Here is a 14,808-nt window from a genome sequence, read left to right as displayed (position 1 = left end):
GTAATAATTCTAAAGATGTCCTTATCAAAACCTTATGACAAAGAAATATAATTGAGGCTTGATATTTTACAGTCTGAGGATAGATTACTAAAAAGAAGCAGAAGCAAATTAATATTAAGTTTTTTGCACTGCATCTAAATAAAACTTTTTGATGCTGCTATATTGGTATAAGCTGCTGTATATTCCGATACATATCTATATATATATATTTTTTTTAATATTTGTATAGCCCATATTCACAAATCACAATTTGTCTCAAGTCGCTTTAACAAGGTGTGACATCCTCTGCCCTTAACCCTCGACAAGAGTAAGAAAAAAACTTACTGATTCTTTATATGATTCATTATCAAACCGTTATGACAAAGAAATGTATTTGAGACAGTTTAAACAAAAACCTTAATATAAATGATCATAAATGAAAAGAGAACAAAAATACTGCCAAATATACAGAACTTAGAAAATAAACAAAAAAAATAAACAAAATTAATGTTTTTTTTACGTAAAATGTAAATATAAATCCACATCTTTTCGGCATTTTTTATAATGTGTAAAATGTTTCTTTTCGTCAAACATTAAATGTCGGTACCCATGTGTCTGTGAAACGCTCATATCGTCTGATACGGGCTCGAATATAAAACCACTTCCATCTCAAGAGTTGATGTTCTGGAGCCTGAATATTGTGCCATTCACCCACAGGGAGCAGACTGCGAGTAGAATACTTAATGAGGGGTTAATGAGTTTGCCGGGGTTATTCTGATTGATGAATATTCAGACGACAACAAACAGAGGTTTTGATTGGTGAAATGTGACTTTTCTAACCACCATCACTCAACAAAACTCATGGTGAAGCTGTTAGATTATTTTCCATTAAAACAACTATTAAACAATCAAAATTCTACTTTTACACAATGTTTACAAGGGTAAAAACTACTAAAGAACTTAATCTACAATGCAAACTTTTCAGTATTGTGATGGAATAAATGTGTATACACGTCTATAAACAAATAAACATAAGCATTATAACAAATTTAATGATTGATCCTGGAGCTGCATTTATTTATTCAAGAGTAACAATGATGTAAACCACATGTTAAACTGTAAAGAAATATATTTTTATTCCACAGTACAATATTCTCTGTAAAACCCACGAACAAATGTATACAAAAATACAATCTTCTCTTTATCATTCATTGATCACAATATTATGTACAACCAGTAAAATCTGCCAACACTGTTGCCATCACACAGTTAAAAAAAACAGAGGTGATTTTAAACCTGCTACAAAATTTGCCACAGTGAGTTTTTAAGACAAAGCAACAGGGAACAGGCTTGAAACGACAGGCTGGCATCGAAGGAGAAGAAAATGAATCATTGTTCAATCATTCCCTGAGTTTGATAATCAATACATTAGCAGCTTGGTCTTACGCTCTAGGTAAACTAACAGTTGCATGTCGCAGAGGCAGCTGCTAAGACAAAAGGCGAGTGGGCGACTGCTGCAGAATTTACAGCCACGGTTCAAACAATTCCTAGTTCAAAACTATTTATGGTCTTTGATCGTCTGAAAAACTCACGTCGTGTTGAGCAACACACACAGAAGCGCTACAACCCAGAGGAAAAAAAAAACGAAGTGTTGTCTTTGTCATAAGTTCTCATATGACAATACAGGATTAGCTGGTACTCAATGCAAAGTTTAAACTGTGTTTCAAAAATGCCATATTATTTAAAAACCTAGAGAACAACCTCCTACCAGACAGTGAGCAACCCTGACTCGTATGAATCTTCATAAAATACTTTCATTATGTCTCAAACATGAAACAAGGCCTTATTGAGCATGTAGCGTTCTAAACACAAGGTTTTTTAAAGCATTCTTTAAAAAAGCCATAAAGTAAATACACCACATTATGAAACATTTTAAATATAAAATATATAGCACATACAATCTGGCTTTGCAGAGGCATAAAAAAAAACGTATTTCTCAGTTATATCGCCAACACAGCTCTCTTTTATACACACAAAATAAAAATATATTCTTATTAAAAATCTGAATTTATGTTAAAATCTTAAGTAATCTAATCTAAAGATTAAATAAAACTTCTGGCGGCTACATGACTGGTGGAGAGGGGAGGACTCAGGCCAGAGAAACAAGGAGGCTGATAATATCATACTGTGTATAATGTAACAATTGTATATGTGGATTGTGTGTGTGTGAGTGTCGTCCTTCATAGCAGCTTCAGTTCGAACCCAATAAACCAGATTCTTTTCACTTCAAAGAGACCAACATGAGACCCGGCTTTGGCTCCGTGAACCTGGGAGATGAAGAGATAGCAGAAAAGGTGGGTTTTGATGAACACATCACGTGTGTTTTGCATACGTGTGTGTGTGTCTGTCTGTCTGTACCTGTAGTGGTTGTTCGTGAGGTAGTCTATAACGGCGGGGCGGATGCGGGCCACGCCCCCCTGGCTGTGGTTCCCTCTTCCTGTGATAACAGAGAGCTGAGGTCGACACAGACCCTGCTCACTCTCTACAAAGACAGAGGTGGAAGAAGAGAGAAACACACACACACACACACACACACACACACACACACACACACACACACACACACACACACACACACACACACACACACACACACACACACACACACACACACACACACACACACACACAATAAAGTTGACAGGAGGAGTACACACAAATGTTCAAATTTAGCAAAAACACAAACTTGGAAAGTGCTTGTTGGATGTGCTGATCGTTCATATGATTCAGATTTATAGCATCTACCAGTGTCGTTCCTAATTGGAGTCTGAACTCATTCATTGTACTCATTACACACTAGGTTCAGTTTACTTGTCATGAGCAGTGAAATACAGGCCATATTATTACGTCCTCTCTCTCTGGAGGAAGGTTTGTAAAGTTTGAAAATATAATCCTGATGATGCGTTGGTGGAGCGTTCGTGGAGCTTGATCAATAGTAAAGACAAAACTCTAAACTAACGCTACAAGTGATCGATTTTGTCTAATACACAGGGGACTGTAACATAAATGTTCTTTATTGCTTCATTCAGACAATGTTAGAAGGCGGTAAGGTTATAAGATGCACATCTAATCTCTAGATGTATTTTCCTTTGTGCTGCTGCAACTATTAAGTTCATCCAACAGCATTCAATTCAATGCAATGCCGTGTTGAAAGTGTTAATGATAATATCGCTAGGTCCAAAAGAGAACTATTCATGTTACATTTAGGTTAAGTATCTTCTGACAGGTTGAATGTAAAGTGATGGCATTGGATAAACATAAATGGGCAATACTGGGTGTAAACAGTGTATTGTTAAATACCTGTGGTTTTGTCATGCAAGACCTGGGCCAGATGGTCCAGGGCCTCGTCTACATGCAGCCCATGGAGGTCCAGGATGTTCTGGGGCAGCAGCGTCGAGTTGACCCTCTCAAAAATCTGAACCGCTGCACGGTGATTGGCCTCACGCATCCGCTGGCCATGCATGTGTCCCTGGGAAAAGGTTGATGCAAATTAATATACTCACCATGAATAAATGACTAGATACAAAGAAAAAAGGAGGGGAAAAGAAAATCTGTTTCATAAAGGTAAGAGACATTACATCTACTATTAAATATGTTACCCAACCAGATAGGCTACAGCTTTTACATAAGAACTTCATATGAAACTCACAAAATGATTCTCAGGTGAAAATACAGCCGAAAGCTAGAAAAAAACATGAAAATCAGACGGCGTGCCTCGGCCACTTGCCTGCTGTGCGTAAAACGAGGCCACTTCTTTGTGTCCTTGCTTGAAGGCCTCTGCCGCCTTGGCAAAACCCTCCAGCTGTCGGCTCTTCTGCAGACTGGCCTCAGCCCTGAAGTCGTGATATTCTGGGTCCTCCACATCCTGATAGTCTGGTACGGTCGACTGCGGGGGCTTCTGCCTCTGACAAAGTAAAGAACAGAGTGAAAATGAGAAAATGTAATAAATAACTCTTATATGGGATTCTCCTTTTTTACTTCACTGCACCTGATTTGAACTGCTCTGCTTTGTTTTGGCAGAGCCTTTTGCCAGTAATGGATTCTTGGTATATTGCTAAAAAGGTTTTAGGCGCACACCTTTCTCTACAGTTATGCTGTTGTGATAAACTCATGTGTCATTATATCATGTTCCATAAAATTGTGTGTATGGTTATTGCATCACAGTAAATGTATCTTGAAAGTATGTTTACAGCAATACAATGTGATTCTAAAATCAACAACTAAAGATGAAAAACAAATGCTAAAAGGCAACAGATGGAGTAAAGATACCGACCTTTAAGAGATTAAACATGGCAATACATGGTTGTGGCACATAAATGTGTGTGTTTGTTTGTCTCTGCTCGTGTGTGTGCAGACCTTTTCCCTCTCCTTGCTGGCTGCTCTGTGGTGGTCAGAGCGAGGAGCCTCTGGGGCGACAACTGTCTTGACGGGGCCTTCGCCCAGTAGAGAGCGAAGAAACAGCTCAGTCTGCATCAGGCTGTAACTACACACGCATGAACACACAGGGATTAGTCAGGAGCATAGATGGTTCTTTCATATAGAACAAATATATTATAACATGTTATTAGAAAAACAGGAACTGACTTTAGAGTATTATAGAAACAGTGAACATTAACTATCCTAACTAATGGCACATTCCTGAGTTGTCCTATTAAATTAATTTCAACTGTAGCATCCAGAATAATGCACTGCTGATCCTCTAAGTAAAGGTGGTTGGTGTGTGACATAGCCACAGTCTTGAAGATACACTCATGTCTCACTTGTGGTCTCTGAAGATGTCCATGAGGAAATGCTTGTCAATGGCGGGGAAGAGGGAGAACAGTTTGTTCTCTTTCAACAAGGTGGCTCCATCACGCCGGTCAAGGTCTGAACGACTTTGTCGGGTCTGAAAGCAACAGGGTTAGAAAGCAGTTACGATAAGTGTAACAGAGTAGAGCAAACCAGAATAGTGTCATTCAAATTAAGGTCTACAGGTAGAGCAGATGTGTGTATTACCTTCTCCACGTTCTCCTGCAAAGCCTGCTCCTCTTTTATGATATCTCTGAGAGAGACATGTGGACGGAACACGTTCCAGTGGTCCATGATCGGCATCTGACCACGGGACTCCGATTGACTGTTCAGTGACGTGGTACCATCAGCATTGGTGACATACTGTCCTGCGTGTGTTCGTTCTTGCTGCCCTGGTTTGGCCATCTGTGATTCACGCCAGTGTCCTGAACCTAAACATACAAAAGGTCCACATTTCAGTTCCTCAGAATAACCAATTAAATTAATACTTTTATTTATTTGTTTGATAGGGACAATACAGGATAACAGTTTTTATGTGGGGATAATGCAACCAATTCAGCACTCAGGCCAGTGCTACACTGGTGACCAGTCCAGGGTGTACCGCCACCTCTCGCCCAATCATCTCATGTATTTAATGTGCCTTTGCTTTTATTTGGGAGAACACTGCATCTACGCTTTTCATCTGAAATGTGCTGTACAAATAGAACTGAATTCAGAACAAAGCGGAACAACACTTAACTAAACTTCTGAGTGTGTGTGACTGTGTCAACTTACTTTCCTGAGGCAAGTGGAATGAAAGAGTAGCTTGTCTCTGCTTTTCCTGTAAAAAAAACATTTACAGTCAGATAAAGCAACAAAGACCCCTTTAATCACACAAGGCAAATGTAACTATGTAACTATGCCTTTAATGATTAAAGACCCCTTTAATCACACAAGGCAAATGTAACTATCAAGTATCGCTGCATTCAACAACTCACCTGGATTGTTTCCTTCCACTTCTGGTGGAGCAGTTTAGCCAGATTCAGGTCCATCTGCACTGTATAGTCGTCAGTGGAGCATGTTTCTAAATATAGTGAAGCAGAGAGGGCAGATACATCAGCTCAGAAGTAGAGAAGGACATGGACAGTTATTTTTATTGGTTTAACGTTTGGTGATATGGTTCCAGATAAGGGATACAGACTGTTGCCTTTGTACAACAAGGGAGTCATAAGACCTTGTTCATTTGAGGCAGTAAAGGACCAGTGTGTAGGATTTAGGGGCATCTAGGGGTGAGGTTGCAGATTGCAACCCCTCTTCTCAGCCTCCCTTTCCAAGCATGAGGGAGAAGGCTTAAGGTATCATGAACGAAAACAAACAGGCCCTCTCTTGAGCCTGTATTTGGTTTGTCCATTATGGGCTTCTGTAGAAACATGGTGATATAACACGGCAGGCTCCGTGGAAAAATACACACTCCCTATGTCAATATAAAGGGCGCATTCTAAGCGAATGATAACATGATAGTTGTTTTTGGGTGATAATATAACTAATGAAAACATGATAATGAAGATAGTATTCCTGGTCCTTTACTTTCTCTGAGCCCAACAGCTATCGAATGACAGTCAATGTTTTTGGGCTTCCGAAGTAGGATTTGATATCTGGGCAACAGCGTTTACCTGCTTCCAAAATGTTGTCCCTCACCTGCAGATTGTACAATATCACATACAGAATCTGTTTATACAGATTAGGTACTTGAAGACTTTAATTCTCGTTTTAGCAGTAGATGTCCTGCTTGTATTCTTCTGTGTGAGTGATGCCAGTGTGTTTACCTTGATCTAAGCCCACAGGACCAAACAGTTCCGTGAGCTGTAGCGCCACCTCAGCTGGTAGTTTCAGCTCCACACTTTGAATGTCCAGGTGTCCCGTCCTTCTCTCCTCCTTTCTCCGCTTTTCATCTCTCTCCATCTCCTCTAGCTCAGCCTGCATCAGCCGGTGAACCTCGTCCATGCTGGCGATCTCGTCCTCAATCACGGTCCTTGACTCTTCAATTATTACGCCATCATCTGAGCCCCAACCCCAAGCACCACCTTCTCGATCAGGTACTGAGATCAGTTCGTGTTCAATGATGCCAATTTCTCTTGTGGCTTTATGCAGAACAAGTTCTTTGTCAGGGTTTTTTTCAGAGTGTGAGGTTGTATCAGGTTGATTTTCGTTTTTAACCGGAGCAGCTACACTTTCCAAACTTGATAACTCAGTATTAGTGATGCTCTCATTTGACTCACTAACAGTCCCACATGTTGGCTGCTGAGCCCCCTCCTCAAACCCAGCTGCTCCTGCCTTTGACAGATCTTCAGGGAGGCGCTCATCTAACACATTAGGACAAAACCTGGGTTCTACAACATCGCCTAAACCTCCACACACAGCGGACGTGTTCTGGTCATCTTCACCCCATGCACCATCCTCCTGCCCCTCCTCGCCATCCTCCTCTTTAAAGAACCTCTCTTCAGAGTCTAGCAGCAGGTTCGTAGTCCACTCAAGGTCCTGATGGCATTTGTCATAAAGATCTTCTAATGTATCAAAACTAACTAATTTAAAATGACGACTTAGGATGCATAAGCTCTCAAGTCGATCTTGAGGTCCTCCGAGCTCCTTCTCCTCCACTTGTGTGCCTTTCTCGTGCGCCACACGGTAGAGTACCTCTTCCTGGCCGAAGGGGTGAGCTGCAATGGCTGCAGAAGCTGCAGGGGACTGCTCCGGCACAAAGCGAGAAGAGTCGCCATACAGGACTTTGAAGTCACTGGAGTGGCTGCATGCGGCGAGGATTGCATCGTCAGGGCTGTCTTGATGATTGAGACGCCACAGAACGGCAAAGTCCTGAGGTTCAGATTGAGTGAAGCAGCTCGTGTCTACCGGAGACACAGGGGGAGAAGGCGGCTGCGCGTGTGCCTCAGATTTGGACTCAGTGAAGGGGTCAACGTTTGGTTTAAGGTTAAGGCTTGAATCACAGTTGGGATTAAAGCTAGGTTTGACATCTGTGTTTATAATACTCGGACTACTGTGTATAATTTGAGCTGTGGTATTGGGGGACTCAGGAGAATTCAACGAAGATCCAGGACAGTTTTGAGTGAAGGTGAGGGCGAGCTTGCACTGCTTCCCCGATCTGCGACCCGGACGCTGCTTCCTCTCCTGACTGCCTCCGCTGAAAGTAGTGCCTTCTGCTTCCACAGAGCCCTCGCACATCAGACTCTGACACACCTCGCTAATATGGCTGCCATCAGCTTCAGTTCCAGTCTCTCTACCATCCCCTGTACTGCTGTTAGTGTCCATATCTCCAGGCTCTGTAACAACATCACCTTCAGTATTGTGGCTTCCTACTTCATCCTGGCATACACTCATCTCTGCAGTTTTGGGGATAACTAGTGAATCAGCAGTGACAGCTGAGGGAGGATGTGTACTGTCCGAACCTTGTTTACTCCCTCCTGCTGAACTACTTGCATCCTTTTCAGGTTCAAGTTCCTCCCTTTTATCAATGTTGGATTTCCTGACCCTAGAAGAGTCAGCTGCCTTCCAGGCTAACACACAGTCCGGCAGTTCACCTCTAGTGTTCATGTTTTCCTCCCTTTCTTCTCTGCCACCTGCCTCCGCTTCTTTCAGTAGTTCCTCTTCGGAGCTCAAAGAAAGGGAGGAAGAATGGGTAGAGCTGATCTGAATGGCCCCTACACCTGTCTGCAGAAGATCAAGAACCTTCTGAAACTCTGTTATATCAGGCCCAGGTTGAACTTTTATTTCATTTTCATCAACCTCTTGAGGCACACTTTCATCTTCTCTCCTATTTCTTTCTTTATGCCTCCTCATCTGTCGCTGGTCAAGGGATCCTTCAGAAGGCCAGTCGCCTACAAAATCCGGCATTTTAGGCATTCCCTTCTCTTCCTCATCCTTCACAATATCAACTCCTCCTGCCTCCTCTTCCTTTGCCTCACTCTCTGATTGGTTGGTATCTTTCACCAGATCTGCAGGCTCCAACCTGTCAAACTCAGACCTCCTGCTCGGCCTTTCTCGCCGCACCCTCTGTCCAATAGACGGAGAGAAAGCCACAGGTATTTCATCCCTTCTGTGATCTTCATTCATCACTGATTCCACAATACAGTCCGGGATTCTCTGATCTGCTATTGAATTATTTAGCAGTGACTGAGCATCCAGCTCAGAATCTAATTCCCCCAAATCCAAGTCATCGGCCATTTTGGGGTTTTCTGTAGGTCTTCCAGCAGGCTGGAAATTAAGGGACTCTGTAGATTGGTGGGTGCTATCTCCTAGTTTTCCCCCGTCGCTAGAACGACCAATAGATGACACATCGGGGAGAGAGGCACACAGCTGGGAGCGGGATTTCTTAAACCCCTCAGTTAATCCAGGTTCCCCGACCAGATTAGGACAAGGTGTTTCAGAGGAGACCGGCCTAGAGAAAAAAAAGAGGTAAGAATGGTACAACTGCAATAATCGATGAGGTGTGCAATATACTGGTCTGTGGTTGACAATCAACAGAAATAAATCACTGTATTGGAACAGATTCATATTATGCAGGATACATCATCACTTGATATTTTAGATGAGCATTGTTCATTATATATACACACAAGGTTTTTACATTAACACACTTGAATATAAATGAGTTAAAAATATATTTGTATCAATACAAACATTTATACATGAAACTCACTGTGAGCTTTTGTTCTCCAGACGGAGGCGCTCTTTCCACTCAGGCATGTGTGAGCCCATAATAGAGCGGACCGTAACGAAGCGCTCATATCCGTTGAGCATGCGGCGGATTGTTTCCACTGACACATTATGTGTAGTGCGTCTGGAGACAAAAAGTCTGGATTAAATCTTTGTCAACAAAAAAAACTTTAGTTGATGTTTTAGACCAAAAACTCTCACCTCTCCAGTTCTCTGGGCTTGCTCTTCCACCAAGTGTCCGGCTCTCGGAACAGCACTTTATATCCATGTTTCAGCGCCTAGGACAAATATGTGAAGATATGTGAACTGTGTCCAGAAACATTTCTCAAAAGAAAGGTTATCAAGATGTTCACATTGTAGACGTTATAAATATAACTTTCAAATTGTAAAGTACATTCAAATTAAAGAGGCTGTGTTTTTTCATTACAGGGTTGATGTCGGTCTGAGCAAATCCTAAACCATTTACAGTGTCATGCATTAGCTGGATTAGCTCTTCTCCAGAACTATTTATGCAACAGCAGAATGAATCACATGAGATTTGCTCCTGCGCTGGTGTGTTACTGACGAGCAAACTGACCTGAATCACGTAGGGTCGCATCTCCCAGCCCTGCATGTTGGTATTGTCGATGATGATGGGGTTAGTGCCCCTCTCAAACGCTTCCTTGGCTGTGGGATAACATTTCCATAAGAGACAACCCATGAGAAACAAAACATTTGTTGTGTTGGTAGAAGTGTGGTCAATCGGATTGCATTCATCGGGAAACAACAGCAATCAATTACAGAGATTTAAAAAATCTTTAGAGGTCACATAGGAGTGTTGACTTGCTACTGCTGCATAGCTTCTTATCAAATCTGTGTGTGTGTGTGTTATTTACCTCGTTTGTGATTCCACTCATGGGCCTCCCCAAGAGCAGTGGGGTCAAAGATATATTGACCTCCAAGGCGGGTGAAATAGTCATCAGTGCGGAATATAGCTCCACCAGGGTTATGCTCTAACAAGGCACTGCAAAGAGAATGAGATGTACACACACACCAAGAGTTTGAAACACAGGGTGTGATTGTTGCTTTACTATAAATCGATGACAACGATAATATGATTGTGTAAGGAAGCCATTCTTTTAGAAAAATGGAAAATGTTGACTCTTTTTGAAGATGCACTGATTAGTTTTCTCTAAGACTTTGCAGGAGTCTGTTGTAGGCAAATGAAAAAACAAAAGAAGTCACTGACAACATGTTGTCAAGCCAGGTGATTATATTTCAGTAAGGTGTTGTCTCTTGTCATGTGGGCAAGTCTCCACTCTGTGAGCTGTGGCTGTGATACCTCTGCAAACTGTCTTTTAAAAGAACTCACATTACTCGTGAGCACAGCGTAGTGTCATTAAGAGAATCCCAACATTCTAACCTTGCCAAAGTTGACTTGCCAGATCCTGGAGCACCACGAAGCATCACGAGCACCTTCCCTTCCAAACGAAGCCGACTGTGCTGGGCAGGGAGCGGTGGAGCACTAGGCAGGGCCCAGGACTTTGGAATAGTTGCTGAAGGTTTGAGAGGTGCTTGACTGACAGGAGCATGACTCAGCCACGGAGAGGCCTGCCTAGTTTGGCTGGGCCAGGTGGAGGAGGTTTGAGCCACAGGAGTAATGAAGGTTGGTCCCTGGTTTCTATGAATATGGGGAGAAAACACCGGTGCCCCCAGGTTCCAAGGTGACGACATGTAGCTGAGGGGCTCCCGATTCAACGTGTTCACCTTAGATCTTGCTCCTCCAACTATCAGATCAGAGGGAGGGATCCCTGCCCCCTCTGACGGACCGTGTGACGCCTCTTTTTTATACACCTGGAAAGCCGATGGACGTCCTGAAGCTGCCAGGTCTAAAGGAGGCTTCAGCTTGTCCGCAGGTGTTTCTGTCAACAGATGTTTGAAATCCACCACTGTTGCTGACTGCTGCCTCTGCATGGTCTCGTCATCCCAAGAGCTGAGCTCGTCGAGTGGCGAGGAAGCAGACATGTGCTCCTCCAATCCTCCCACTGCGCAGGGCTGCTCGGCAGAGGGTCCTCTGGATCTAGACTTCAGGCTGGACTGAAGCAGCTCAGGGAGGGGCTGCTGTGGGAACGGTGGCGGAGGGAACGAGGAAAGAGGTGCATAAGTGGATAAATACTGGCTGCTTTCATGCTCGTCAATAAAATCTTGCTTTGCAGTCAGTGTCTCTAGCTCCTGATCCACTAGTAAGTCCAGCTCCTCAGTCAGGAGGTTGTCTGAGGGAGGAGGGTAAGGCTGCTGTGATGGTTTGGAGAAGTCCGGGCCTGGTCGAGGTTCAGGAAAGGGTTGGGGTCTGAGCAGGGCTGCAGCAGTGCGCTCAAAGCCAGAGACAGGAGAAGGAATAGGGGCTGCACCTTCAGCAGCCACAGAGAGCTCCAAGAGGGAGTCCATCGCATGTTCAACTAGAACACAAACGTCCAGAAAAGAGAGTTTAAGAGTCAATTTTACTGTTATCATCCTTTACAACTTGTGATCCATGCTTGATTTTAATGCACTTGATAGGAATTTACATTGGTCCTCTCCTCCGACAGAACAAATGGTTAAAAATAAACTATATCAAACTAAGACTTTTGTGCAGTAGTATAACATCCCCTATACAGTGTGTAGGAGCTGCTACCATAAGGCAGGCCGTATAGGGGGCCATCCTCGCAGATCACTTGTCCCGACCAGCATTGCACTGCTGAATCCGCTTGGAAAGGAAGCCACCAGAAGCTCAGAGTGTGATAATGCACCTATTCCATAATGTATAGTTTTTTTAATGTTATGTGTACTGGTCTGTGATTGAGTACATTCTTTATGGTGGTGGATGGTGTTGTGTATCATTGTTGTCTTCTTATCTCCTGTTTGTCTGGCACATACAGAATTTCTGAAAGGCCTATTGACCTCTATCTATCTCTAAAGCAAACCACTGTGACGTCTTTAAGGACATTGAATGATGATATCACGCAGCTCTAACTAAGTGTCAGAGCTGCTTCACTATCACCTTTGCTCAATAACATGGTAATCTTTGAAGTAAAGCGGCCTGATGGTGTCATGCAGGCTCTTTAGAGTATTTTAGTCCTTCGTTTTGAGTAGTTCTTTAGCGCAGTTTTGTGAACTCCTGGTACTGTAGCTGTTCAGGAAGGTCTGCACCTTGTTTAAAGGTTTGCTGTTGTTGTGACCCCCCCCAAGCTCAGAGTAAACATCAGGTCAGTCCCCAGTGGAGACAGCTTAGGACTGGTATCCGGAAAAGGGCTTGAACTGATAATGATTTGATGAATACTGTTTGCAGTTTTTCCCTAACTTGAGACGTTTAAATTTAAAAATCCAACATGCACAAACGACAACACACTTATTGGAGCAGCATGGATTGTTGTTTACGTAGCTCCTCTACACAGACACAACAGGTGGAAGAGGGTACAGTTCAAAACGACTGTCAGTAATGTCAACAACACACACGGGACCTTTACTGTGCAGGAACCTCACGTGCTGAGACACGGCACACGGCTAACGGGCTAACAGGCTACCTAGCTAACTGCTTAGCCAAGTTAAACCCAACTAGCATTACCACATTTCAAACGGCAGGTCTGCACATCCTGGTTTGGCGTGTGTGCGTGTGTGCGTGTGTGCGTGTGTGTGTGTGTGTGTGTGTGTTTGCGGCTACCTTTGAAGTCACACTCGGACAGCACGATGTAGATCACTTCTGGGTCCAGGTACGAAAACATCTCCTGCATGTTTTTAACGATCTCCTCCTTGATGTCGGAGCCTGACAGCGAGTCGCCGGTCGAGAAGTTGTTCGCCATGGTGCCGTCGTATCCCAGAGGGAGTCGTGAATAACCCGCGTTGCTGTGGCCGAGGCTCCCCCCCTCCGACGGCCCTCCGGGGACTCTGGCCGGGCTCTGGCCGTTTTTCTTTCTCCGAGGCATTCCGGGCCCGAGCTGCCGCTGCCGGGTGCTGACATTAGAGGCTAACGCGGAGCTAACCAAGTAGCCGAGGAGCTACGAGTGAGTGGCCCGGAGCTGATAACGTGCTCCTGAAGAGTCGGTTGAGCGATCAGCTGAAGGACATGATTTGTAACAGCACTCCAAGTGGTGGCGACACGAGATGTCCCCCACACACACACACACAGCCGAACACCGGCGATCAACACAGAGCTTTCACAATAAAACAACACGGCCTTCCTGACCAGTGTCTGAGCTGCTGGTGAGCTCAACAAATGTGGTTTTCACTCAAACATGTGTTGTTGCTTTATTTGTCGAGTTGGACACTAGACGGTTGTTTATGAGCTCCATGTCCTGGTTGTACAAACATGAGAGAGTATCAGGGCAAGGCTTAATGAAATAGATTTAAGATCTAACTGAACTTCATGACACATGAAAAAAAAAGTAAAAGTGTTAAGAATTAATGACATTTTTAGATTAAAGTCAAACCTTTAAAAATGCTAGTAACCAACGTTGATGCATATGACTGCTTTCACAAATTGCGAATACTTCAGGATTCGTTTTCAGTTAGTTTATACAACACTGTGTGGTAATCAGGCTGCATTTCTGCTAACTGAAATAACTGGCAATGGACAAATGCAAGTTGATCAATGGTTGCACCATACGCTCCAAGTAAGTCGTGTTCTGGCAGCTCACATAGCTGTCAGTCACTCCTCCGACTTGATTTGATGGATCAGGGGATTTCAAATTTAGTCATGAAATGCAGACTGAAAATAAATCTTCCTCCTCTCAATTTCTTATTTTGTTGGGCCCTAATATTCGTCTGTGCAAACATAATTTTAAAAAAAATCGCTGTCTATCAGCCCAGAAGCAACAAATGTCCAGATCTGATGGACTGTTTCACAAAATAAATAAAAAAACACAACTGGGAAATGTCAAATAAACAACTGAACCACAAAAATGATCACTGCCAAGATATTTATAGTAGTATTACAGGTTATAATAATAAATTAGATAAGATAAGACTTTATCAATCCTGAAGGGAATTATTGTGCCAGATTGCTCCAAGATTGCAGGATCAAACAATTCTAAAAATATAGGTGAAGATACAAATTAAAATGATATTGTAAACGATATAAAAATATAAAGTGTGTACTGAGTAATGCAGAAGCAGTGCCTAATAGTGGATAATAATAGAAATGAGAATAAAATAAGCAAGTTGCATGAGACAGAGACAATAATACTAAACTAAAGGACTATGGAATATGGGATATTGCACATGTCGTTGAATATTGTACATGATCTTGAAATAATATGA

The 14,808-nt window shown here is 43.0% G+C and overlaps 1 protein-coding gene across 1 annotated transcript; it reads right to left on the bottom strand.

Annotated features, from left to right (window-relative positions):
• Positions 1 to 1,090: 1,090 nt before the first annotated feature.
• n4bp2 (NEDD4 binding protein 2) lies at positions 1,091 to 13,708 on the bottom strand. Its single transcript, XM_035173915.2, has 16 exons — positions 13,214 to 13,708; positions 10,937 to 11,972; positions 10,410 to 10,537; positions 10,112 to 10,200; positions 9,736 to 9,812; positions 9,518 to 9,658; positions 6,633 to 9,256; positions 5,805 to 5,890; positions 5,602 to 5,647; positions 5,035 to 5,258; positions 4,800 to 4,924; positions 4,396 to 4,522; positions 3,767 to 3,943; positions 3,340 to 3,508; positions 2,398 to 2,521; positions 1,091 to 2,306 (listed from the first exon to the last, which is right to left on the bottom strand). The coding sequence occupies exons 1-16, from the start codon at positions 13,473 to 13,475 to the stop codon at positions 2,261 to 2,263; spliced, it is 5,481 nt and encodes a 1,826-aa protein (XP_035029806.2). The 5' UTR covers positions 13,476 to 13,708; the 3' UTR covers positions 1,091 to 2,260.
• Between the last annotated feature and the right edge of the window lie 1,100 nt (positions 13,709 to 14,808).

Source organism: Hippoglossus stenolepis, chromosome 2 (genome assembly GCF_022539355.2).
Source record: "Hippoglossus stenolepis isolate QCI-W04-F060 chromosome 2, HSTE1.2, whole genome shotgun sequence".
Taxonomy (NCBI): Eukaryota; Metazoa; Chordata; class Actinopteri; order Pleuronectiformes; family Pleuronectidae; genus Hippoglossus; species Hippoglossus stenolepis.
The sequence above is the reverse complement of the archived record's forward strand: the minus strand, read 5'-3'. Positions and strand labels throughout refer to the sequence as shown.

Excerpts from the sequence above, each read along its gene's own strand:
- n4bp2 (XM_035173915.2), bottom strand. The coding sequence starts at position 13,475 with ATGCCTCGGAGAAAGAAAAACGGCCAGAGCCCGGCCAGAGTCCCCGGA. Across the intron at positions 10,201-10,409 it reads TGAGTGGAATCACAAACGAG|CCAAGGAAGCGTTTGAGAGG; the intron begins GTAAATAACACA and ends GTTATCCCACAG. Across the intron at positions 5,648-5,804 it reads AGTGGAAGGAAACAATCCAG|GAAAAGCAGAGACAAGCTAC; the intron begins GTGAGTTGTTGA and ends TTTTTTTTACAG.